General features: G+C 41.6%; 1 protein-coding gene across 5 annotated transcripts in view; it reads left to right on the forward strand.

The window, feature by feature from the left end:
* The window catches only part of znf827 (zinc finger protein 827), a 91,075-nt gene that overhangs the window by 50,952 nt on the left and 12,278 nt on the right, over window positions 1-27,845 (forward strand). For 4 of the 5 annotated variants that reach the window (XR_008724601.1, XR_008724602.1, XM_055646279.1 and 1 more), the window contains exons 6-12: window positions 11,473-11,706; window positions 15,584-15,641; window positions 17,447-17,541; window positions 20,045-20,182; window positions 20,354-20,525; window positions 20,670-20,836; window positions 22,453-22,701. Coding sequence is in view for 3 of the 5 variants with exons in the window: in XM_055646279.1 (XP_055502254.1) it covers window positions 11,473-11,706; window positions 15,584-15,641; window positions 17,447-17,541; window positions 20,045-20,182; window positions 20,354-20,525; window positions 20,670-20,836; window positions 22,453-22,701 (1,113 nt within the window). In the remaining 2 variants the exon portion in view is untranslated. The remainder of the gene's footprint in view (window positions 1-11,472; window positions 11,707-15,583; window positions 15,642-17,446; window positions 17,542-20,044; window positions 20,183-20,353; window positions 20,526-20,669; window positions 20,837-22,452; window positions 22,702-27,845) is intronic. The other variant, XM_055646266.1, reaches the window with a different exon arrangement.

Consider the following 27,845-nt stretch of genomic DNA (forward strand, 5'->3'; position numbering starts at 1 on the left):
AGGGGGAGGGAGGGGTAAGAGTGTGGAGGGAGGGGGAGAGAGTGGGGGGGGGATAGTGGCAGGGGGAGGGGTAGGGACAGTCCCTCTGTTCCCCATTCCCTTTCACCCCCAATCCTCTTTCTCTATTCCCACACACATGATGACGCGCTTCGACACAGGCTGCGGGGGTGGGGGGGGGAGGGGCTGATGCTGGGGCTGCTGTAAATGGATCCATTCCGATTGGACATCTGTGAGCATTGGGCATTGTGACATCACACGATGGAACATTCACCAAGGGCTGGGGCTGCTTCTATGGGTGAGAAGCAATTTTCCTTTTGAAAAAAAAATTGGGGGGGGGGGGGGGAGAAGGATTTTATTTAAAATGTGTACATAAACACGACGAAATTTAATCAGGAGTGGATACTTAGAATGAAAAGTGAAATCTCTACCGAAATGGGAAAAAATCTCGGCGATTCTGCGTCTGGTGTTGGCCTAGCAACGAATCAAAGGCTGGCAGCCACAAGTCAGGCAGAAAGCCGGCGGCAGACAGCCGGTCGGACACAGAGCTTAAATATTAACTGTCCATTTCCCTCCAAAGAAGTTTCATCCAGCAAGTTATCTTTTGCTTCAATATTAAAATTTGTTTATGACATGTAGCCTCAGATTTGTGATTCAGTTACTGCCACAATATTGTTGTATTAAGGATCATTCACTTTAATCATTTGAATGGGGATTTCTGGGGTTGGTGGGAGCGTACATTAAAATGAGCAAACATCTAATTTTCCAGTGTATTAATCTAGTAAAATTCTCTGGTGTATCTATTGTTAAACTATTACAAGGGTAATATGAGGGTAGATGGCTGGCAGACGCAGTTTAATGTGGATAAATGTAAGGTTATCACTTTGGTGGCAAAAACAGGAAGGCAGATTATTATCTAAATCGTGTTAAGTTGGGGGAAAAAGGGAAGTACAACGGGATCTGGGGGGGTCCTTATTCATCAGTCACTGAAAGTAAGCATGCAGGTATAGCGGGCATTGAAGAAAGTGAATGGCATGTTGACCTTCACAACAAGAGGAGTTGAGTATAGGAGCAAAGAGGTCCTTCTGCAGTTGCACAGGGCCCTACTGAGACCACACCTGGAGTATTGTATGCAGTTTTAGACAATAGACAATAGGTGCAGGAGTAGGCCATTCGGCGCTTCGAGTCAGCACCGCCATTCAATGTGATCATAGCTGATAATCCCCAATCAGTACCCCGATCCTGCCTTCTCCCCATATCCCCTGACCGCTATCTTTAAGAGCCCCATCTAGCTCTCTCTTGAAAATATCCAGAGAACGAGCCTCCACCGCCCTCGTTCAGAGAATTCCACACTCACAACTCTGTGAGAGAAAGTGTTTCCTCGTCTCCGTTCTAAATGGCTTACCCCTTATTCTTAAACAGTGGTTCCTGGTTCTGGACTCCCCCAACATCGGGAACATATTTCCTGCCTCTAGCGTGTCCAAACCCTTAACAATCTTATATGTTTCAATAAGATCCCCTCTCAACTCCAGAGGCAACAAGCCTAGCCGCTCCATTCTCTCAGCATATGACAGTCACGCCTTCACGGGAATCAACCTCCTAAACCTACGCTGCACTCCCTCAATAGCAAGAATGTCCTTCCTCAAATTAGGGGACCAAAACTGCACACAATACTCCAGGTGTGGTCTCACTAGGGCTCTGTACAACTGCAGAAGGACCTCTTTGCTCCTATGGTATGTTGGCTTTCAAAGCAAAAGGATTTGAGTATAGGAGCAGGGAGGTTCTACTGCAGTTGTACAGGGTCTTAGTGAGACCACACCTGGAGTATTGCGTACAGTTTTGGTCTCCAAATCTGAGGAAGGACATTATTGCCATAGAGGGAGTGCAGAGAAGGTTCCCCCAGACTGATTCCTGGGATGTCGGACTGTCTTATGAAGAAAGACTGATAGACTGGTTTATACTCTCTAGAATTTAGGAGATTGAGAGGGGATCTTATAGAAATTTACAAAATTCTTAAGGGGTTGGACAGGCTAGATGCAGGAAGATTGTTCCCGATGTTGGGGAAGTCCAGGACAAGGGGTCACAACTTAAAGATACAGGGGGAAATCCTTTAAAACCGAGACGAGGAGAACTTTTTTTCACACAGAGAGTGGTGAATCTCTGGAACTCTCTGCCACAGAGGGTAATTGAGGCCAGTTCATTGGCTATATTTAAGAGGGAGTTAGATGTGGCACTTGTGACAAGGGGATCATAGGGTATGGAGAGAAGGCAGGTACGGGATAATGAGTTGGATGATCAGCCATGATCATATTGACTGGCGGTGCAGGCTCGAAGGGCCGAATGGCCTACTCCTGCACCTTGTTTCTATGTTTCTATACTTGATTCCTCTTGTTATAAAGGCCAACATGCCATTCGCTTCCTTCACTGCCTGCTGAACCTGCATGCTTACTTTCATAGATTGATGAACAAGGACCCCCAGATCCTGTTGTACTTCCCCTTTTCCCAACTTGACGCCATTTAGATAGTAATCTGCCTTCCTGGTTTTGATACCAAAGTGGATAACCTCACATTTATCCACATTAAACTGCATCTGCCATGCATCTGCCCACTCCCCCAATCTGTCCAAGTCACCCTGCATTCTCATAGCATCCTCCTCACAGTTCACACTGCCACCCAGCTGTGTGTCATCTGCAAATTTGCTAATGTTACTTTGAATCTCTTCATCCAAATCATTGATGTATATTGTAAATAGGTGTGGTCCCAGCACCGAGCTTTGCGGTACCCCACTAGTCACTGCCTGCCATTCTGAAAGGGACCCGTTAATCCCTACTCTTTGTTTCCTGTCTGCCAACCAATTTTCTATCCATGTCAGCACTCTACCCCCAATACCATGTGCCCTAATTTTGCGCACTAATCTCCTATGTGGGACCTTATCAAATGCTTTCTGAAAGTCCAGGTACACTACATCCACTGGTTCTCCCTTGTCCATTTTCCTAGTTACATCCTCAAAAAATTCCAGAAGATTAGTCGAGCATGATTTCCCCTTCGTAAATCCATGCTGACTCGGATCGATCCTGTTACTGCTATCCAAATGTGCATCTATTTCATCTTTTATGATTGACGCATCTTCCCCACCATCGATGTCAGGCTAACTGGTCTATAATTCCCTAATTTCTCTCTCCCGCCTTTCTTAAAAAGTGGTATAACATTAGCTACCTTCCAATCCACAGGAACTGATCCTGAGCCTACAGAACATTGGAAAATTATCATCAATGCATCCACAATTTCTAGAGCCACTTCTTTAAGCACCCTGGGATGCAGACCATCAGGCCCTGGGGATTTATCAGCCTTCAGTCCCATCAGTCTACCCAACACCATTTCCTGCCTAATGTGGATTCCCTTCAGTTCCTCCGTCACCCTAGATCCTGTGGCCACTAGGACATCAGGGATATTGTTTGTGCCTTCCTTAGTGAAGACAGATCCAAAATATCTGTTCAACTCGTCTGCCATTTCCTTGTTCCCCATAATAAATTTGCCCTTTTTATTCTTCAAGGGTCCAGTTTTGGTCTTAACTAATTTTTTCCTCTTCACATACTTAAAGAAGCTTTTGCTATCCTCCTTTATATTCTTGGCTAGCTTACCTTCATACCTCATCTTTTCTCCCCGTATTGCCTTTTCAGTTATCTTCTGTTGCTCATTAAAACTTACCCAATCCTCTGACTTCCTGCTCATCTTTGCTATGTTATATTACTTCTCTTTTATTTTTGTAATGTCCCTGACTTCCCTTGTCAGCCATGGTCATCCCTTACTCTCCTTGGAATCTTTCTTCCTCTTTGGAATGAATTGATCCTGCACCTTCTGTATTATTCCCAGAAATACCTGCCATTGTTGTTCCACTGTCATCCCTGCTTGGGTATCTTTCCAGTCAACTTTGGCCAGATCCTCTCTCATGGCTCCATAGTCCCCTTTGTTTTACTGTGATACTGACACCTCCGATTTACCCTTCTCTGTCAAATTGTAGATTAATACTTATCATATAATGGTCACTACCTCCTGATGGCTCCTTTACCTCGAGTTCCCTTATCAAATCCTGTTCAGTGCACTCACTAAATTCAAAATTATCTTCTCCCTGGTAGGCTCCAGTACAAACTGCTCTAAGAAAACATCACGGAGGCACTCCACAAACTCCCTTTCATGGGGTCCAGTACCAACCTGATTTTCCCAGTCTACCTGAGAGTAAACCATTGTTACATTGTAGCCAGTTCTCTCCTTACACATATATTCCTTTCTCTGGCCTTTGTCCAACCATCTGCTATCAAACCTCTCACCTGTAACCAACTTGTCACTCGCCAAACGTTGTCCTGCTCCTCCACTCTTCTAGCTTTTTCCCCTCTCTGCCACAATCTGTCTGATGAACAGTCCTGACCCAATATATCGTCTATCCATATTCTCCGGAGATGCTGCCTGACCCACTGAGTTACTCCAGCTTTTTGTGTCTATGAGTTATTCCAGCAATTTGCTTCCCGTCTGAAGAAGGTTCTCGACCCATTCCTTCTCTCCAGAGATACTGCCTGTCCTGCTGAGTTACTCCAGCTTTTTGTGTCTATCTTCGAGTTACTCCAGCACCTTGCTTCCTTTTTTACTGTAAATGTTCCCCATCCATTAGGAATGTAAGGTTTGGTTAATCAAATATGCTGGTTAATCGAGAGGTAAATATGTTTTCCTGTAACCAATAAGACCGTCTTCTGTCCTACTCCACAATGAGTGGTAATATATTTATTTCTATGCAGTAGTGCAGTATTATCCTAATAAATTATATGTAGCAGCTTAAAATTACAGTACATTACATTTTCATTTATTGATAGCATCAGTACAGTACTGTAAACTTTCACTTTACATTTTAGTACTTTGTACTACAACTTCATGTTTGTATAATACACTAATGCTGTTCTGCCTCGGAAGAAGGATTTACTACATTAGTTGTTGATTATTGTTGGTGAAAATGCAGATCTTGAAGGCTTCTTGCGTGTTCTGCAAATGCACTCTGCAGCAATTTTTGAATGTTTGACTGCCTAAATCCAAGCTGCCTTTTCTTTGGAAAATTGTTCTGGATGTGAGATAGTTTCACCATTCCCTGAACCGAATTCTTCTTAAAGAATTTGGTCAATGATTCCAGTTCTTTTCCAGCTCCTGCAGAGGATATTTTTTGTGCATTATGTTGTTTAGATGATGCAGTGGCTTGCTCAGGATTAACAACAGTTTGGATGATTTGATCATTAATTAGAGATTAAACTAAGTGGGACCTGTTGGGTCCCATTGTCACATGGGAGGCCTGGTCCCCCAACGCAATACTCCACCACTCACCCATAGCCCCTAACTGCGCAGGCCCACAGCACACCCATCCTCCCTCTTCTTTCCCTTCCCCCAATCCCTCCCTCACCTCTCCCCTACCGTCAGTGACTCCATCCCTCCCTCCATAATTCATCTCCCTCTCCTCTCCCTCATTCCCCCAACTCTCCCTCCTCACCTCTCCAGGATCTTTTCCCTCCCTTCCTCCCCCTCCTTTCCCCTACCCTCAGTCACTCCCTCCCTCCCTCCTTCTATAACTTCTCTCCCCTCCCTAACCCTCTCCTATCCCTCTATCTCCCCCCTCACCAAGTTCTCGAGGTTGTGGCCGTCGGCTTCAGCGCCCGGCCACGGACTCAGCGCAGCCTCTGGGCTCAGTGCGGCTTCTGAGCTCACAGACTCAGCGCGGGTTTAATGAGTACTGCAGAATGATTGGAGTCGTTTATCACTTGATTCAACTGAGACGAAAACGATTTGTTAACTGCCACTGTTAGCACTAGTTAACAGCCAGTAGTTAACACGTAGTTTTACAATGTATCACCAATACATCGATCTGCATTCCTCAGTCAATATAATTGTGTTTTGACCAAGTATTAATAACGCCGCATTCCTTTGAATAAAATTCATGGGAGAATTTCTTAAAACTCACTGTCATTAAGGGCTCCAGCCCGTGAGCACGGGCTTCTTCCTGGTGTGCAAGGTACAGTCATTCACCCACGTTATTTTAAGAGGGAACTGCAAATGCTGGAACAATCGAAGATAGACAAAAATGCTGGAGAAACTCAGTGGGTGAGGCAGCATCTCACCTGCTGAGTTTCTCCAGCATTTCTGTCCACCCACGTTATTTAGTAATTTAGGGATGTTATATGAATTAAAAAAAATTAAAAAAAGTTTATGTGTGTTGTTTCTCTCTCTCCTTCAAGGTTAGTTCTTCTGTTTGCCTTTATTTGCTTCAGTTTTATTTAGTGTTATTTATCACGTTGTGGTTGTAGCTTTTGAACGATTTAAATGTATCGTTTTTTTTAAATTCATATAAATTCATAGCGTCGCCCGAGCGCCAAACCCCTTCAGTTGAACCTGCACCTTGAAGAGGCATTGACACTTTGTTTTTATGTAGAGGGGTATTAGAGAAGTGCTCCGGACCACAAGCTCACTGACTGAATGATACAGACGTCCTGACTGAAAATCACATCCTTCCAATAGATTATTTTAGGATAAGCCTTTCTAGAGAACATGCTACTTTTTGCTTTGCACATTTTCAAAATATAGAATTTTGAATTTAGCATTTGATTGGTACAAGGAGACGACAAAGCTTGTAATATCTATTGTTTTACACACTGTAACTTTCAATATTTCTACTTTTGGGTATGTATGTGGCAATTGTGGCTCATAGAATTTTCTCCCACACTACTAGTTATATTTGTAACAACATATTTAAATACGAGAAATTTTCAATCTTTCCCAACCCCTTAAAAAATGCCCGAAGAAGGGAGTCGTCTCTAAACGTCGCCTAGCCATTCCCTCCATAGATAGACACAAAATGCTGGAGTAACTCAGCAAGTCAGGCAGCATCTCTGGAGAGAAGGAATAGGTGACGTTTTGGGTCGAGACCCTTCTTCGGACCCTTCTTAGATCCAGGATGACCTGCTGAGTTCTCCAACACTTTATGTTTTGCTCTTAAAATAAATCTGTGGTCCGCTGAAGAAACAGCACTATGGACCACGCTGGAAGTGCAAGTCTTGCTGTACACTTCATACTGTGGAACACATCATAATACACCCTGAGTGAATTAATGGGGTTAGATTTAATCTGTTGTGTAGAAATAATCGATACCCACCCTTTGTACCTTACATCAGATTTAAATCGGAATTCCTGTTTTTTTTTGTTTTCCTATTTGTCAATTTTTTGAGCCCGATTATTTGGCGGCCAATCAACCACTGTCTCTAAGGGGGTTGTGTCCAATCACCGACTAGCTTCCCTTAAAATTTGCGTCCAATCAACAAATCGGTCGCCTCGCGTCCAATCAGCCGCTGTCTTCCAGGGCATTGTGTCCAATCACACAATGCACTGGTCACTCGGCGGCCAATCAGACGCAGTCTCTGAGGGGCATTGCAACCAATCACCGACCAGCTTCCTTTACACAGAGAGGGAGAGAGAGAGATAGAAGAAAGCAGCAATGACATATAATGCACAATGAACTGTATTACAAATACATAATAAACAAGTTATGCATTCTTGTACTCTTACATGGGTATGACCGCACATTAAAAGAAAAAAAAGATTTTTTAGCAAAATGGCACCGCGTAAAAATACTGATTTCCTTAGCAAAATACTGATTTTCAGGTGCTAGAATACTGAAATGCTCTGACAGAACTTGGCAGCTCTGAAGTGTGATCCCCTTGAAAACTCTTGGTTTGTTGTATTTTCCATTTACCAAACCTAGAGTATACCTTCCACACCGTAAAACAATCCTTATTTTGCTTGAAGCCAGATGCAATTTTCTTATTTGCAATGTTGATTCTGGATGGCAACCGTATCAATCACCAGCCTCGTCGGCATTTCAGGTGTGTTCGGGGAGAGACCGTGTTCATCTCAAATAACTTTGTATATTTTTTAATATTCTTGATGAGTAGATTTTTTTTTTTTCTCTCAACAAAATATCAAGCCCTTGGATGTGTGCCAAAGCTGGAAACATGACAACCAACCATTTGGAAACTTCCAGGGTTCCGTAATCCCTTTCTGAGTCCTTCACATTTCAATCAGCATGGGTCGTGAAATCGGCGTGCCTGCCAAGCATTTCAAAGTAAACCATTCACACAAAATGTCCATCAGGGTTAGCTCTGGTTTTTGAAGACCTGGTTTCATTGAAACCTGCCGAGGTCTTCAAAAACCTTGCTTTTCTCTGAAGAAGCCTTGCAATTCAGTAACTGAGCCTTTTGAGCTTTAATTTCTTAGATCATCAATGATCGCAGCAGATTCCTTTATTTTTCACCCTTCTATAGTTGTTTTATTATCTCCAACTTCTGCATCATCTTGCTTATGTTTTTGTCCACATCCTACTCGTGTGGCCTTTAGGTTGGATAAAAGATGGCTACTGAATTAAAATAGAAAAGATGTAGGTTAGTGAAGGGTAAATTTGCATTGGCTTATGGAGAAAAGTGCCAGTTGCTAAGGTTTTCTGGTTAGTTGGAGTCTAGATGTTAAAATGTTTCTGTATGAGGCAGCTGTCTTATTATGTAGAAAATAAATACAGATGCTGGTTTATACTGAAGATAGACACAAAGTGCTGGAGTAACTCAGTGGGTCAGGCAGCATCTCTGGAGAAAAAGGGTGGGTGACCTTTCGGATTGGGACCTCTCTTCGGACTGGACGTTTTGGCTTGGGACCCCTCTTCAGACTGCCTTATTGTAATTGTTTCTAAAATGTAGCCATTCATTTTAACAAAAAAAACTACTAAGGCTTGTAACTGAATACTATGGGCCTGTCCCACTTAGGCGATTTTTCAGGCGACTGTCAAGTTGTCGGCAGTCGCCTGAAAAACCGGTGACTGGAACGGCGACTGTCAGGGTGAAACACACACACACATACACACATCACTTCCTTCACCAGCCCGTTATGCAGGCGGAGGACAGGGCAAGCTGGGGGAGCGCTGTCTGAGTGAAATTCACATGGTGCAAAGCCAACGTGATACAGACACACACCGTGATGAACAGGAAGGTTGGCGCTGTAATTAAGATGGCGAAAGCAGTGTACGGGAAGGGTCACGTAAGTCCTTTAAGAGAGGGGGGAGAAAGAGTGGAGACAACTTTTAAGAAGCCAGAGATATACGGCTGTGAAGGTCGGCGGACATTTAACATTACCGTCGGTTTCCTTGGTTCTGAAAACGACTGTTTACGTTTTTTTCCCAATGAGCCAATGAAATTCACCGGTCAGGACTGGCTACAACCTACGAGAACCTACGAGACCTCCTGGCGACCCACTACCACTGCACGAGAATTCTCGCTACTCTCCATGGCGGCTTCATTCTGGTCGCCGCTAATTTTTCAACATGTTGAAAAATTCGTGGCGACCATAATGAGGCCGCGACCAGTTCCCAGAATGCGGGAACTCTCTCACGACCATGAAAGCAACGACCCGGCAACCACCCCCAAACATGTGGCGACTGCATAGTCTCCTGCAGTCGCCTAAAATGTCGCCTAAGTGCGACGGGCTCATAATGAGTTAATTCTCTATGTATAAACAATGCTTAAAATGTACAAAAATGAAACCTATTTTCCTGTTTTCTGGGATGGAAGTAATGTTCATTTCAGATGATCAAGAAGTGGAGGAGGAGCCATCTTGGGGAACGGCTGCTAACCAGCAGCCGTCCGTTTAAATTCGCTTTTTAAAAAGTTTTTAGTTAGTCCTGTGTCTCGTCCGTTTGGAGAAATGGACTTTTAAATGTGGGGGGTAGGGGGCAATTTTGTTTCTAGGTCCCTACCTGGTCGGTGAGGCAGCTTTTTCTCCGGGCTGCCCGTCGACCCGTCCTCGCGGCCTACCAGCGGGCTTGGAGCGCCGTTTCCTGGCGGGGACCGCCCAGCACCTCGGCCTCGGTGGCGGCACAGCGCTGGAGCGCTATCGTGGAGCAGAGCGGGCGATGCCTTGCCTGGGTCGCCGCACTGGATCGACGCACTGGAGCTCCGGTGAGCTGAGACCGCCGAGTTCAACACCTCCGGGCTGCGGGTCTGCGGAGCGGGAGAGGGCGGCGCCGACTCTAACATCGGGAGCCTGGGAGCTCCAAACCGGCGCGGCCTTGTCGGCTTCGGAAGCCGCGGTCCCCAGTCAGGAAGCGGCCGTTCCAGGTGGCCCAGCCGCTGAGTGGACTCTCCCGACGCCGGGGCAACACCACCCGGCGAGAACGGCCAGGAACATCGGGCCTCCGTAGAGGCAACTGCGGTGGCCTCAATAGGCCTGACTTTGGGTGAACTTCGGGTTGGGGACTGGACATTGTGCCTTCCCCCACAGTGGTATCCATTGTGGGGGATGATTTTTTGTCTGTACGTAATCCTGTTAGTCTTTGTCCAAGATGGCTGCCGTGAAGAGAGAGTGGATGCTGGCGCGCTTTAGCTGCCGCTGCTCTCTCTTCACATTGTGTTTTTGATTTTTTGTTTTTGGACTGAATTCTGTTTTTAATTTGTGTTTCTGTGATGTCTTTATTATTTATTTTATTCTGATTATATGTTTTTTATTCCTGTTAATCTTTGTAAGGTGTCCTTGAGATGTCTGAAAGGCGCCCAAAAAATAAAATTTATTATTATTATTATTATTATTATTATCTGGAGAGCATTTTAGTTGCTCGATTTATTTGATCAACACATTATTCAGTTGTCGTCTTATCATTAGCATGATGAAATATATAAATGTGGTTTACAAACAGATTGTCTTTGAATATGTTGTATTGATTGTAAAATACTGTGCTTTGACATGGACACAATGGTTATTTGAAATCGTCACATACACTAGTTACGTGAAACAGTAGAGCATATTTGCCTTTAAAAAAAAAAAAAAAAAATATGATTTAGAGAAGCTTCGATTGTTCTCCTTGGGAGATTCTGGAGTATTTAAATAGAAGTGTTTCCAATTGAGGAGTTTTGATTAAAGCATAAAGAAGGGGTTTATTTCCACTGGCAAGAAGGATATGGATTGTAGATAATTGGCAAAAGACAGCTATGATCATAAACGCATTGCCTGAAAGGATAATGGACGCATGTTAATAGGAAGTTGCAGGGGAAATCGATCATGTTCTTGGGGGAAGAAAGACAGAAAAAGCTGGAGTAACTCAGCCGGTCAGACAGCATCTCTGAAGAAAAGCAAGAGGTGACGTTTCGGGTCGGCACCCTTCTTCAGACTGTTCCTGGGTAGTTGAGCAGTGGGATGGGGTGTGTGGAGGGGGAACAAAGAACTAAAGACATGGAGAGTAGGTCTAATAAGGTAGCTCTGTCAAAAAGTTGTCAAGACCATGAAAGTCCTACTTCTATAGTTTAAATTTGTTGAAAATGCGGGGTGTAGTATTGTTTGTGCAGTAATGTTGCTTATACAAAATCCATGCTATACGTTTAGCTTATCTTTTTCTTATTTAATCTGCTGCAGCTGAAAATAAAAAGGAGCTGGGAACACGGACAGTGATAATTAAAGAGGAGCCAATGGAATTGGAAATACCCGACCCCACCGTGTCACAACTTCCTAATCGTTTGTTTAATTGCAAGGCAGTAAAAAATGAACGGTTACAGGATTCCCCTGAAGTTATACCTCTCACCGAAATTAAGCTTTTCACTCAAGACATATCAGTGAAGATGGCATCAGAGCTTCTTTATCAACTCTCAGGTATTTTAGTTGCTGCTCAATGAAACTACTATTTTGTGCCAGAGGAAGGATGTTTAAAGTATGCTGGGTAGAGAGTGATGTGCCTTGTCTGACTTGTCTGCCTTTCAAACTCTCCTGAATTTAATATTGTTCTATGGTTTCAGGCAGTAAGAACACAATAATTAGGACTAATAAATTCTGATTACCTCTCATTAAAAGTGCGGCTGTCAGTAAAGATTGAATAACATTTTAAATTCATAGATATGAATCTGGGACCCGGCTTAACTAATCATTTAATACTGAATGCACCACTCGCCCTTTTGAAATGCGTAAATATCTGTGTACTTCTGCTTGGATCCTGCAGTCACTTTCAGATTCTCCCAGCACCTGCAACTTGTTGCGAAATAATTTCGATAATATTTTTCACATTTCTTTTGATGATTATTTTCTCATTTCAATAATCTTGGGTCTTGATCATACACCAGCTCTTTGCCTCCTAAATCAGTTCTGCAAGGCAGGAAGATTTTAATTGAAACAACAAATATGAATTGCAACTCTGCAGGTGGTGACCTCAGAAAGGAAGAGAGGATAATCTTTATGGGGTACCTGGTGATAGAAGTTTTGTTCTTTTTTTGAATGCTTTTTTAAATTACATTTTTACCATTGCAAAATATTGTAGTTAGTAGTCATAATGACGAATTTCGAAATTAGAATAAAATGTATGGTATTTTTATAGTTCAATTTAAATATCTGGTGTAATTTAAATAAAGATGTTTTAAAAATCCTGTTCCAGAAACACTTAGTTATCCACGTGCATGCCTTTCTCGTGGTTTGTTCAGCCAGGGTAAAACCATATTGTCATTAGCTATTGGCTTTCAGATTATACTTACACATAGCAAATGACCAACGTACTGATCTCATGCTCACTATCTGTTTATAGGGATAATGGACAGCAGAGTTTGTAAGGAATGCTAAATTTGATCAGTAGCTGCAACTTCATCTGCCTTCTCTGTCAATCTGGCAGGGTTGTGGGTGAAAGAGATGAAAGAAAGCAAAAGGGATGTTTATGTTTCAATGTGTGTGTATTCCACCAGGCAGAGACTTTGATTCTGAATGTGGAATGAACTATCATAAATGTGTGACTAATACAAATACTTTTCTAAGTTTCCCATCATAACTACTGTAATTAACGTGCATCACTATCTGAAACTGCCACTTGTCCTTCACTATTTTTATTCTAAGGTTAGCACATTTTTACTGAGACATTGCGTCAGTATGGTTCAAAATAGATAGTATTCTGCTGTCTGAGGGCAGATCTTGTTTGGACCCTAAAAGTAGCACCTGCATGTCAAGGCTTGATGGTAGCACCAAAACCAGCAACACAAATGACAGGGTATACTACAGATGTTCATAACTTGCACATAATGACTTCTGCTGTTAGAGATGGAACGTTATCATAATGTGTGTGGTATAAATTCCCAATCCAATCCAGGATCTTCCAAAAAATCTCCGGGTTGGAATTAGAATAGCCTCGGCTTCAATTTATGTTTTCTGTTTATTTAAAATTTCTCGATCTTTTTGACTGTGTTTTGTTGAAATTAGGTGTGGCTGGTAGATGATGATAGTATGATAAATAGGCTGTTAATGAGTGGAAAGCTGGATCAATGTCACAATATTTATATTTATAAGCTCCTAGAAAGTGGGGCGGCACGGTGGCGCAGCGGTAGAGTTGCTGCATTACGGCACACGAGACCACAGTTTGATCCTGACTACGGGAGTTTGTACGTCCCCCCGTGATCTGCGTGGGTTTTCTCTGGGATCTCCAGGTTCCTCCCACACTCCAAAGATGTACAGGTTTGAAGGCTAATTGGCTTTGGTTAAAAATTGTAAATTGTCCCTAGTGTGCATAGGATAGTGTTAGTGTGCAGAGATCGCTGGTCGGCGTGGACTCGGAGTGCTTGTTTCCGCGCTGTACCTCTAAACTAAAGTAAATGTAGTTGGGGGGAAAAAAATCATATGCTAAAGATCTGAATTAAAACAGAAAATGGTGGAAATACTCAGCAGGTTAGGCAGTACACATGGAACAAAATGGGACAACACCCTTCTTCAGGCAATGAGATATTTGCTGGACTGGAAGAAGAACGAGGAAAGTCATGGCAGAAACTTTGAAGAAACAATCTTAACACGCAATAACTTAGTCAATAATTAAATGGGTAACAATCCACAAACAGCATAGCAGCACTACTGTATTACAGCTAACTAGATAGAATTCCAGTTGATTTAAAAACAGCACATCTCAAACAAACAGCAGGAAAGGAAACACAAAAATATCAGTGAACAATTTTAAAGTCACTTCACAGCAGCTCAAATGGCAAAAGCCATCATGAGTACTGGTAAAGCTGTCAAGCTTGAAGGCATACATGCTGAACTGAAGGGAACTTTTGCCAGCAATAAAGGGCTGGCTTCTGAAACCATTCGACACGTGTATAAGTCCTGAGTAAATATCCATGGTCTAGAGAAGAATGGTTTGTACTTCACTTCATGTTTTGTACTTCACATGATGGTTATATTTATCACAAAGATAGACTATTATATTTATCACAAAGACTACTCCAACTCAGCGGGACTGTCTGAAGACCTCAGTCTGAAGAAGGGTCTCTACCCGAAATGTCACCCATTCCTTCTCTCCAGTGATGCTGCATGTCCCGCTGAGTTACTCCAGCATTTTGTGTGTATTTTCGGTGTGTAAACCAGCATCTGCAGTTATCAACAAAGGTCTGTAATATGATGAAGGGCTATCAGCTGGGGTGGAAGATTGCAACCTTCATGTGGTCCGCCTGTTTCGACGAATGCAATCAACCCGGCGTGCACAACCAAATAAGATCAAATAGAACAAGTTGTCCAACAACTTTAGGCTATGCACGCCATACGCTAGAAGAAGAGGGCTATCAGCTAATCCACATGCTCCAAACACATGGAAAACCATCACATCGTGAATTCAAAGAAAATTGCATGTTTTAGTGCCTTCTGCAGCCAGCTCCAGGGAAATACTGGCATCCCTGCTCTTCATCCTTTCACCAAAAAAACAATCAACACACCCAAGCACAAACGAGCATCTTGGCAACATAATCAGAGAGGCTGACATGGGTCTTCATCCAAGCACCCTCTGCGTGGTCACACCACTGCAGAAAAGTGCTAGAAGTCGCACGGGTGCTTTCTTGTGAAAACAGGTAACCAGAGTTATCCCTGTGGTCACTAATGAGGACTTGCTCAGGTGGCTCTCTGAGTTGTAGAAACGGATAAGCTTTACAGGGATTAAAGTTTCTTCATACTCTTGTTGGCTCGATGTGGAACTGATGTTGTAAAATGTGTCTCTGCTATGCTACCTGAAACCTGCAACTGTAGTAAGAGTCAGAGTGTGTAAAGGTGTAACACCTATTGATCTGCCACCAGCACAAGAGCAACCACTGCACACTTCGGGATCTCAACTCGCAACTCAAGAAAGATACGGCGGTCTTAGAAGTGATAAAGAGCAATTTAACTAGTTAATTTTCAGGACGTAAATTCAGAACGAGAGCGAGATCACTTAAAATTTAAATTGAGAAATACTTTATATATATATATATAGGATTTGTGAAATTTGGATAAATTGACATTTTCAAAAGCACAATAACATTTTGATGGGTAACGGGCTTGATTGAGAATTAGTGAATCATGATGAAATAAAATGGCAGCACAATAAAGGGCTTGAATAACTGTTCTTGTTTCGAATCCTAAATAAACATGTTCCTAAACTTATAGTTCAGTTTCCTATCGAGCCAGAACTCTGTTAAGTTGCAGTTTGCTAACAAAATAGCTTCTTATGCCTTTCATTTAAAAATGCTCTGTCTCTTTGTAGAAAAAGTAAACAAAGCTCAAGAACAAGGAAGGGAGGCATCAGAGTTGAGTAGCAGCAGGTGAGTATCATTTTATTGTTTCACTTTCAGTGCACTTCTATCTGGGTGGCGAAATGGTAGTTTCATAAGTACAGATTGTTCTGCTATAACGTGAGAGCTGATTTCCTAAGAAACCCTGCATTATAGAAGACAGACACAAAATGCTGGACAAATTGGAACGGGACAGGCAGCATTTCTGGACAGAAGGAATGGGTGACGTTTCGTGTCGAGACCCTTCTTTAGACTAGAAAATCACATTATAAAAATAATTGTGAAAAGGGGTTAGGAGCTGGAGAATTTCAGTCTCGCAATAACAGTTGGGACTTTTTAATAGCCTCAACTGATTTTTATGGCAGCTTGTTACATAAACCTGTATGTTGCAAAACCTAATAGAGCATCATGGTCAACAAGTCATCTGCCCTCAGCCATGTTGTGGAAAGGCGCTTTTGGAACTTACGGCACACCAGTCAACAACGCGATTTTTACTAGGCTACACTAATCGCACCTGTTGCGCCTTAGTAAATCATTAACGAAAAATGCCCTTTGCAAGTACCTGTCGCAAAAGGTTTATTAAACGTATAGGGATAATATAGTTATCCTAGTTTTAAAATTACTCTCTATTCGCAACCTCTCGCAGCCACAGGGTTTGTGTAAAGAAATTGCCACTTAAAGGTATGTACCTTATTTTTTACCTTCATCTTGAACCTATATCCTCTGGTCCTCGATTCAAGTTACTCTGGCAACGAATCTGTGCATCTTTGGGCTTTTTATATCCTCTCATAATTTTTACTACCTCTATGAGGATTACACTCATCCTCCTGCTATCCAACGAATAGAGACCCACCTTCCAATAATAATGGTCACTAGAAATGTCTGTTTAAACAAAACGATTTAATTTGTTAACTGTAAGATGTGTGCACTTCCATTCACCACATTAATGGTAGTATGGAGAGGCTATAAAAATCATGTGAAAATGTGACTATTTGGGCATAGTTTTAAGATGAGAGGGGCTATTTAAAAAGTTAATCTTTCCTTAAGAAATGTGCGGGACTATCCAAGATCACAGCTTTGGGTAATGTGAAATGCACTGCCAGGGGGGAAGTGGAGGCAATTTCCGAGTGGAAAATTAAAAGGCTTTTTAATAGGCGCATGAGATATGGAGGGAATGGTCACAATTAAGCAGAGATTATGCTTTGTCTGAAGGATAAATTGACCTGAAACTTGATTTTTTAAATCTCAGAGATTGTCTGTCCTGCTGATACACCCACCAGCATTTTGTGTCTAAATTGCGATTTAAACCATTAAATCTTTTGGAGTTCATCTTGAACCACAGAGATTGGTTTAACTTGGCATCATGTTCGGCAAGGACATTGTGTTCTAAGATCATTCTTCTAATATATTCTCAGAAATCTATGGGAATACTGCTCATCACTAAATACATAGGATGGAGACCCAGCTTTGACGAATGAGTGTTTCACAGAACCTCCTTTTGACAAAACGATATATTTGGTAACTGTTCATTGTTCTGTATGCACTCCTTAGTTTCACCACATTATAGTCAGTAGCAGGTAAGGCAGATCTCAGCATCCCATGTTTTCCAACAATGAGCAAGCTTGAAGCTGGCCTTTATCTCAATAACTTAAACCTCTTATTAAAAGCCAAAAATCTGTATCATTATCTGTGGGAATGTCAGTTTACTTAAGTGCTCCTGAAAATTGTAATGGAACTAAACTCAAATTTGTGTTTTCTGTGCCAGAATAAGTACATTTATCTGTTTTAAATGGCATTAAAGTTAATGATTTGGGTATGTTATTCTTTTGATCCAGTTCTTCTCTATGTGAAGAAGTATTTAGACAATCACCATTTGCTCCAAACTTGAGGGATCCTTTATCTAATCTCCATGCAAGACCATCATCACAAGGTATGTGTTATGTACAGTTTTGCATTCTGCCTATTGTGTTAAATATTTGTTTTAAAAATGAAGGCAGGATGCTTTACATTAATTCTAATGAGGAATTTATTTATGAAAATGCGGTTTCCAAGTTTGTAATTTTCGAAATGTGTGATGAAAAAATATGTCTAAATTTGTCAAAACCATGCTTGGACAAGTGGAAAGAGCTGCAACTGGATCCCTGATCCTCTCATACAAATCTACAAAAATGTCACCCTGCTATCGCACAGGATTAGATAATTTACCCGATTAGAGATGGATGGTGTAAAGGTGTCCAGTCTGACACACTAACTTTACTGAGTCTTACTTAAAAGTGACACATTGTCAGTAACACGTCCCAGTACTGACAGCATCTCATGTCTTCCAGGCGTAGCAGAACTTAAGCTGGGAGCAATCTCAATATATAACAGTTATATGAAAGCCAAAATCTGGGCGTGGTTAGTGGGTATTGAGGTTGATACATTATAGGTTGCATGCATAAACCATCTACAGATGGCATTTAGTCTTTAACATGGGAGTCTTTAACAATCGCAGTATCTTTAGTCATTAACACTCACAGATTCTAAAAAGAAATATGTCAAGCTATTAGCTATAAAAATGGTGGCAGTTGACAAATATTTATAGCCGTCAGGTGTTTTCTGCAAGGATATTTCTGTTGGCAGATTTAGGGTACCAGAAAGAAGGAACTCCAGATGCTGGTTTACACCGAAGATCGACGCAAAATGCTGGAGTAATTCAGCGGGATAGGCAGCATCTCTGAAGAGAAGCAATGGGTAACGTTTCGGGTTGAGAAGGGTCTCTAACCAAATTGTCACCCTTGCCTTCTCTCTGGAGATGCTACCTGGCCCGCTGAGTTATTCCAGCATTTTAAATCTAACTTCAGTTAGTTGTTGAGCTTTATTTATTTTATTTTTTTAAGCTATTGGAGTCAAGTAGATGGAGAAGATAGATACACACATATTTATCCATCACCCTATCCTCAGCAACATAAATTGGTATCTGCTCCAACAATGTCTCAGTTTATTCTTAATCCCTCCACATAATTTATTTTCTTCAACGTTGTCCAGCGGTACATCCTTCCAGGGTCTCTGCTGATCATTTCCTCTTTTCACTCCATGTGTATGGTAACACTGTGGAATGCCACAAACACAGACTGTGTTAAAGGTGTTATGTAAGTGAAAGATGTTGAAAATCCACCTGGAATGTTGATTTTGTTCTCCATCACAGAGCATAAAACTATCTGCAAGAGTTATTTTATTAATATGATTACATTGAGGAGATGCGAAGGCAATCCTAATGATAAAAGAGAACATGCTGTCATAATTAGAGGAAATATGCATTTAAAATATGTGAAAGGTTTTTGAACATGTCAAGGTGGATTAAAAATGATGGCAGTTGACTTTTATTTAGAACCAATACAGGTGCTGTGTTTACGATTCCAAGGATATATAATGGCAATTTAGGGTACCAGAAAAAAGACAAAGTGCTGGTTTAACAAGACGAAGATCGACGCAAACATGCTGGAGTAATTCAGTTCTCTAGATGCTGCCTGATCCTCTGAAGACTCCAGCAATGGGTATGTTACAGGTGCACAACCTTTTATCCGGGTCCGGAAACGGAAAAAATTGTCCCCTTGCCTTTTCTCTGGAGATGTACCTGCACACCAAAGCTGAGTTATGGCGCCAAATTTGACCCTAAACGACCCAGTTAGTTATTGAGCTTTATTTACTGTAGTTTTTTAAGCTATTCCCCGGAGACCGGGAGAAGCTAGATACACATCTGTAAATCCATCACTTATCCTCAGTCACATAGTTTGGTAGGGCTTTATGTGAAGGTCTCAGTGAATTCTTAAACTTTACATCTTTATTTTCTTCAACGAGAGTCCAGCGGTCACATGCCTTACAGGGTCTCTGCTGATCAGTTTCTCGGCAAGCTCCATGTTTATGGGCTGCCGACTGCCCAAAAACAGACTGTGTTAAAGGTGTCGCTGTAAGTGAAAGATGCGAAAATCCAGGGGCAGTTGATTTGTTCTCCATCACAGAGCTCCAACTATCTGCAAGAGTTATTTTATTAATATGATTACATTGAGGAGATGCCCCAGCTCCTAATGATAAAAGAGTCATGCTGTCATAATTAGAGGGGCATTTAAAAATATGTAAAGTTTTGAACATCCCTGGTGGATTGACCACCACAGTTAAACTTTCCCTCGAACCTAATGACTAAGGTGCTGCAATGATATTATCCACGTCTGAGGAGGCATCTGTCCAATTTTACAAGCCGCCCTGAAAATACTAAAAAACGCTAAAAGTCTTCCATTCACAAAGACGAAAATGTCCGGTCAGACAGCATTTTTGGATCCATGTTCTCTAAGATGCTGCCTGATCCACTGAGTTACTCCAGCACTTTATATGTATATGTAAATTAGCAGTTCCATGTGTCTACATTTTATGATAGGACTTTTTTCCTTTTGCAGAATCAGGAAAACTAACCATCGAGTCAGGAGCTCTGAATCCGCAATGGAAATTTTGTGAGCAGCTTTTTCCCTGTAAGGTTTGCGGGAAAGTTTTTGGTCGGCAGCAGACATTGTCACGGCATCTTTCGTTGCACACAGGTAAGTGATTATCCTGCAGTTTTACGTTTGTCAGTTGTAGTTGTATATTAACTAGATGCAAGATTAAAACAATACACCTGTCACTAGATTTGGAAGAGGTTTTCTTGTCGAAGATTGTTTGTCTTGCAAGGGTGTCTCAAATCTAACCATTGCAAAATATTATTTTCATAGAAGAAAGAAGGTACAAGTGTCATTTGTGTCCGTATGCTGCCAAGTGCCGAGCAAACTTAAACCAGCATTTGACAATCCATTCAGTGAAGTTAGTCAGTGGAGATTCTGAGGAAATAGCTACTGCTGTAACCTCAAACAATTCTGATCGTAAGAACAGTCCCTATTACTACAGGTAAATTCTGTTTCTGCTATGCAGGATGCTAATTCACCTCAGTTCAAGGTCACGCTCGACCAATGTTATTTTCTTTAAAATATTAAGCACTTAATAAACAAGAAGAAAAGCAATAGTTTTCATGTTGCCTAATTTTCTATCCAGCTGCCATGTTTGTGGATTTGAGACCGAGGTGAATCTGCAGTTTGTCAGCCACATGTCATTACATGTAGATAAGGAGCAGTGGATGTTTTCATTGTGCTGCAATGCCTGCAACTTTTCCTGCATGGATGAAACAGAAATGAAAGCACATGCATATGCAGCACATGCAGGTAACCAAGGGAGTTAACTTTAGTTGTGGGCAATGGCTGTTTGGTTGTTTTTATTTTTGCTCAGGTGGTTTTAAATTGAAAAGCCACACATTAGCCACACAAAAGGAAACAGATCTATCAGTGTTCTTCTACAGAGAAATAAATACAATGTTTCAGGCTAATTACCTCATCTGAACACGTAAATGTTGGAAAACAAGTCGAGGGGCAAGGAGAGAATAAGGACAAAGGAAGGCACTGCAATAGAGTTTGGTTCAGTGGCTCAAAATGCTCTACAATGTATTTCATCAGCTTCTATAGAGCTCTGTTAGAAATGTGCAGGAGGTATAATGGGCACAAAAGGTCAGACTGGGGCAGACTGTTAAGATCAATTGGTGACAGAAGTTTAGAGTCACACTTACAAACTCTGAAAAGCCATAACTTAGTGAGTGAATTTAAATCGAAAATTATGATTTCTTGAATCAAGTTTCAGTTTTAACTTGAAGTCAATTAAGACCGAATACCAAGTGCCATTAGCACAGTATTACCACGTGGATTTTTTTAATATGCTTACAGTGGGTAGTAGAGTATTTGGAGAAAATAGTGAGCTTCAGCGGATGCGTTTAACCTTTTAAATAGCCTCCCTGGGACTCCTATTGTTAGCCTTAACCTGAATGATGAAAGGGATCGACAGCTAATCTTTCAAACTACGAAAATTGAGATCCCTCCGAATCTTGCTACCATTTGATCTGAGTGATACCAGTGAACAAGGACAGAATTTGGTGGAGGGAGGGAGGAGATAGAAAGAGGATCGGGAGGTGAGGAAGATGGGTGTCAGAATGACATTAGGGCAAATGAATCGGGATGGAGGAGAAAGCGGAGGGGAGAGAGATAGTATTGGAAAGGGCGGGTGATGGCAATCATTGAAATTGAAAGAGATCCAAAAGTGGACAAATTCAATCAAAAAGGCCTGCTTCTCTGCTGTGCGATTCTTGAATGAGAAAGAGCAAGCTGTGGCAGCTCCTCTCTCTAATCCTGACAATAGCCACCTATCCCACTCTTCTCTCCCCCCCGACTTGCAACTATTCTCACCATCTAAAGACAGACACTGTGCTGCATGGTTGGTCACAACATTGAGATAAAATAAATCAGGAGGATCTAGAATTGGAGAAATGCAGAGATCAGAGCATGATAGGCCGTTCAAGATAAACGTAGGGATGAGGCCCCTGAGCAATTTGAACATGAAAATTTCATATTTTTATGTGAGGTTATTGTGACAAAACATCTCCTTTGGATATTCAAATTGATGGTCTAATTTATTAACATCACATTTTGTACATTGCTCAACAGACTTACTTTTGAAGAAATGCCTTCTTGGTAATAATGATTAAGAAAACAAAATAATTTCCATCATTTTCCAAAGTTAGCCAAATCTCAGGGAATCTTTTTAGGTGGACATTTTCGGATATTTCTATACAACATTTTCTCTTGGCTCTCTTATTTTCAACCCACATGATGGGCTGAACAGCTCTGAAATTGTTGTTGAATTAAGCTAATGCACTTGTCAAAAGGTATGTGCTGTCAACAAATGGCTGAACTTCACCATGTTTTCACTTTGCTGTGTTTTAACGCTTCTGCAGATGAGAAAGCCCAAACGCCCTCTTGTCAAAGTCCCGCCAGTGAATCTAAGGCAGCCGCCATGTTTTCTTCTTCCTCGTCAACGTCTTCGTCGTCTTCATTGAGTTCATCTTCAGCACTTTGTGATTCCGTCACTGAATCTGAAATCCCCCACTCGGACTTCACCAATGAAGAGCAAAGCACTTCCTTCAACCCTCCAGTGGCACTCAGTGGGTCGTCTACATCGGGTTCAGAGGAAAAAACTGAGAAGGGTGAGGAGGATTTGTTTATTGACTCGGTGATCCAGTTGAGGATTCTTTTTGATGATTGTATTTGGTTGTGTTCACTTCACCTGTGTGTCAAAATAATGTGACACTTTAAACTGGATGCTAAATGTGTCATAGAATTGAATATTGAGATGTAAGTGTGCACCCATGCATGAAAAGCGCACATGGATTATGATTAGCTAGTGTTTAACTAAAAGCTATCTTTCACTAAGCTTGTAAACATTTTTAAAAAAGCTGCAAGAAATTTCAAAAATCATTGCTGGTAAACGAGGTGCAGTGAAATGTGAGTAACTTGAACATTTAATTTATTGATACTACAGTTATGCAAGACGTGCAATTGTGTTTTTTATTGTCTCAAACTGACCAATTCTAAATATTTTTTGGACCTCTGAAATGTAACAATTAAAGTTTAAGAAAGAACTGGAGCTGCTGGAAAAATCGGAGGTAGATGCTGGAGGAACCCAGCGGGTGAGCAGCATCTATGGAGAGAAGGAATAGGCAACGTTCTGGGCCGAGACCCTTCTTCAGACTGAAGAAGGGTCTCGACCCGAAACGTCACCAATCAAGTAAAGTTTTGTTGCTATTATAGTTTAAACTTTTTAGAGAAAATGCCATTTTGAGTTCAGATTTCTGAACACCATTTTCAGTAAACTGGCCAAATCTCCCAAGATCTGTAATCTTAATCTTGAATATATGATGTGCATTGAATAAATTATCCAGATTTTACAGTAACTCAGTCATGTTGTAAATAACACTGGAAATGCACATGGCCCACAAGATCAGATCAAAACGGCTTATCTTTATTTATTAAAGACTTAAGTAATAGAAGTCCAATGACCTACAACAATACAGAACTGTAAAAGAAGCATCAAATTACCATTTTTACACACAAGATGAATGTATCTGTCCAGAAATTCCTTGCACAAGCGATGAATATTTTTTAAAATTTGAAGTGATTTGTTTCTTCATGAATTTTCAAGATGAGAAGATTGATCCAGAGAGCTGGCAACATTGAGTTTGCTGTCAGTGAAAGTGTTGGAACTTATTCATGTTGCTTGCCTTTTTCTTCCCCCCCAAGGAAATTTCCACATTCAGTGCCGTGGGATGTCAACAAGTCTCATTGAATAACATTGATTGTGAGAGTGTGCACAGTACTTTGCTATAATTGTCAAATAGACGATAAAGTTCTAAAGAAACAAAATATTTTCTTTTCTTTAACTTTTTTTAAATAGCTCTTCTTTTAGTACGCCATTGGTCAATGTTGGTTACTCTACTCAGAACTTCATGTAGCTTAATGCAAATTGGCAAACAAAAGTAACTTGGAACGGGTTTAGAATAGATATTTACTGTAAAATAATAAATAAGTAATTTTTAATATTTCCTTTCTCGATTTTCCTTGTGACAGTGTTGATGCCTGCTTCAACCATTGAATCAATGCCCGATCTCAGAAAATTCCTCTCAGTCCCATTCTGCCACTTGCTTCCCAATAACCTATGTCTCTGCCTGCACATGCATCACATTTCCCCAATTCTCCTGGCACCTAGCAACACCAAATGGAATTTTCAGTAACCATTTAATCCACCAGCATGTCTTTGATATGTAGAAGGAAACTGGGGCAACTCGGTGAACTATGGTGACAAGGAGATCATGCAGCTAGTTGCATTAGGGCAAAGAGAGCTTTACATAATAAATTCACAGGTGAAACTTATCAAATTATATTTTTATCGTAATTAAGCCAGAATGTCTGTGTAAGCTAACCATGTTTCTCTATTTACTTTATTTGCTTGCCAGAAGCAATTAGAATATAACAATAATCTTCTGTTGTAGCCGATACATATCTAACAACTTATTAAGGGAAACAGTAAGAACCATGGTCACAAGGTTGAATTTCGATGTTTCTATGGTCTCAGTAAAATAATCCACTAAGTGAAACTTTGCGTATATCCAGTGGGAGATAACGCTCATCTTTGATTCCAGCCAGAAATATTTTGCAATACTTAGTAGGAATATGCAGGCACACTAATTATGTGTTAGATAGTGGAAAGGTTATATGTGGAAAATATGACATTTACACACAACCCAGGATAATGTTCTGTAATTTCTATGCATGGGAGACATTGGAGAAATGCTTCTAATTTCTTACACCCTTACAGGCAAACTAAATTAAGGATTTGTTTATAGCTCTGATGAACATTAGGGAATTAACACCAGGGATCCCAGATCTGGAGTCATCGATAGAACCATTGCTCCTTAAAGTGTCCTTACTCTTGTGTAGTTAAAATTTGTTCATATTCCATTTAATGCCTTCTTAATGTTTTTGCTTTTAAACACTATGTTAAAGGGCCTGTCCCACGAGCATGCGACTCCATGCGGCAAGCGCAACCTAACGTGGTCGCGTGAGCCATACGGCCTCCCGGGACCGGTCCCACTTCGATCGCCGGAGCCGTATGGAGTTGTGCAGAGCTGGTCCCGACATCGCGCGGGGCTCCGAAAAACTGACTGTTCAAAAATTCCGCGCGGCAACGGCCTGCTGGCCCACCGCCGCCTTAACGCCGTACGCACCTCCTCGACGGGCGTGCACAGCGTCTCAATGCCGTACGTCACGCGTGAACCTCCCGCGGACTTCGCTCAAACTTCACGTCATTCACTCGACCTCCACGCGGCCCGGATTGGTCGCGCTTGCCGCATGCGAGTCGCATGCTCGTGGGACAGGCTCTTAACTTGTCATCACTCCTGTGCTCAGTGACCTGCAGTAGCCACTGGTTACACAGTGATTTGATTTGAAAATGTTCATCCTTATTTACAAATGTGTCCATTGCGTTCCTATCTAATTTACTCCAGCCCCACTACCTTTGATTATCTGTGCATCCCTAATTAGACTTCTTAATCATTCCCAACTTTTAAACACTTTACAATGTCGAACCCATACGCTTTGGAACTCCTTGCCTAATTTTCTCCTTGCTCTGCTTTTATACCTCTTTCTGGTTTTTGAATAACCGTAAAGCTTCTTGCTTTGCCTGAGCTAATTGTTATCAGGTTTAATTAAGCCTGGCCTTCATTTCTGTTTGATAACACTACCAAAGCACCTGTGGTGTTTTTAGAGAAGGCGCAGAATTAGAAGTTGTTGCCATAAATTCTTGTACCTTTAGAATGCATGTCGTGATCCATCAAGGTGGTGTCTCCACTTTGAAGAGTGTCGGGAGAGAATGATGAGAAGCTCATTCTTAAGGAAGGGGTAATTGCTTGCATTGCATTGTTTTAGAAGATATGGCAGGAAAGTATGTACAGTACATTCAGAAAGTATTCGGACCCCTTCACTTTTTCCACATTTTGTTACGTTATAGCCTTATTTTAAAATGGATTAAATTCATTTTTTTAATCATCAATCTACACACAATACCCCAGAATGAAGAAGTGAAAACAGCTGTTTAGAAATGTTTGCAAAGTAATTAAAAATAAATAACTGAAATATCATATTTACATAAGTATTCCGACCCTTTGCTATGACACTCAAAATTGAGCTTAGGTTTATCCTGTTTCCATTGATTATCCTTGAGATGGTTCTACAACTTGATTGGAGTCCACCAGTGCTAAATTAAATTGATTGGACATGATTTGGAAAGACACACACCTGTCTATATAAAGTCCCACAGTTGACAGTGCATGTCAGAGCAAAAACCAAGCCATGAAGACAAAGGAATTGTCCATTGACCTCCAAGACTGGATTGTGTCAAGACACATATCTGGGGAAGGGTATAAAACATTTTTTGCAGCATTGCAGGTCCCGAAGAGCACAGTGGCCAACGTCATTCTTAAATGGAAGAACCTTGGAACCACCAGGACTCTTCATAGAGCTGGCCGCCCGGCCAAACTGAGCAATCGGGGGAGAAGGGCCTTGGTCAGGGAGGTGACCAAGAACCCGATGGTCACTCTGACAGAGCTCCAGATTTCCTCTGTGGAGATGGGAGAACCTTCCAGAAGGACAACTATATCTGCAGCACTCAACCAATCAGGCTTTTATGGTAGGGTGGCTAGATGGAAGCCCCTCCTCAGTAAAAGGCACATAACAGCCCGCTTGGAGTTTGCCAAAACGCATGAGAAACCAGATTGGACTGTTGAAACCAAGATTTGGCCTGAATGCCAAGCGTCACGTCTGGAGGAAACCAATACCATACCTACGGTGAAGTATGGTGGTGGCAGCATCATGCTGTGGAGATGTTTTTCAGCGGCAGGAACTGGGAGACTAGTCAGGATCGAGGGAAAGATGAACAGAGCAAAGTACAGAGAGATCCTTGATGAAAACCTGCTCCAGAGTGTTCTGGACCTCAGACTGAAACAGAGGTTCACCTTCCAACCAGACAACGACTCTAAGCACACAGCCAAGACAACGCAGGAGTGGCTTCGTGACAAGTCTGTGAATGTCGTTGAGTGGACCAGCCAGAGCCCGGACTTGAACCCGATCGAACATCTCTGGAGGGATCTGAAAATCGCTGTGCATCGATGCTCCCCATCCAACCTGACAGAGCTTGAGTGGATCTGCAGAGAAGTTACCCAAATACAGGTGTGCCAAGCTTGTAGCATCATACCCAAGAAGACTTGAGGCTGTAATCGCTGCCAAAGGTGCCTCAACAAAGTACTGAGAAAAAGGTCTGAATACTTATGTAAATGTGATATTTCTGTTAATTCTTTTTAATTCCTTTGCAAAGATTTCTAAACCTGTTTTCACTTTTTTATCATGGGGTATCGTGTGTAGATTGATGATAATAAAAAAATAATTTAATCCCTTTTAGAATAAGCTGTAACGTAACACAATCTGGAAAAAGTGAAGGGGTCTGAATACTTTGTGAATGCACTGTAGGTTTATTTCAGCTGTTGCTTCCTGAAGCTGTTCTTGACGTAAACATCATGAAAATACCTTTGAACAAGGTTCTCGCGAGAAGAATTAGAGGGGATAATGACCTTACTAGCATAGCTTTTGCCCAATAAAGCCAATGATTTTTGTGCACCAGTCATGCTATCTTGGGTTTAAGAAGGAACTGCAGATGCTGGAGAATCGAAGGTTACACAAAAAAGCTTCGCTCCATAGATGCTGCTGCACCCGCTGAGTTTCTCCAGCTTTTTTGTGCACC

This window comes from Leucoraja erinacea, chromosome 1 (assembly GCF_028641065.1).
Source record: "Leucoraja erinacea ecotype New England chromosome 1, Leri_hhj_1, whole genome shotgun sequence".
In the NCBI taxonomy this organism is placed as follows: Eukaryota; Metazoa; Chordata; class Chondrichthyes; order Rajiformes; family Rajidae; genus Leucoraja; species Leucoraja erinaceus.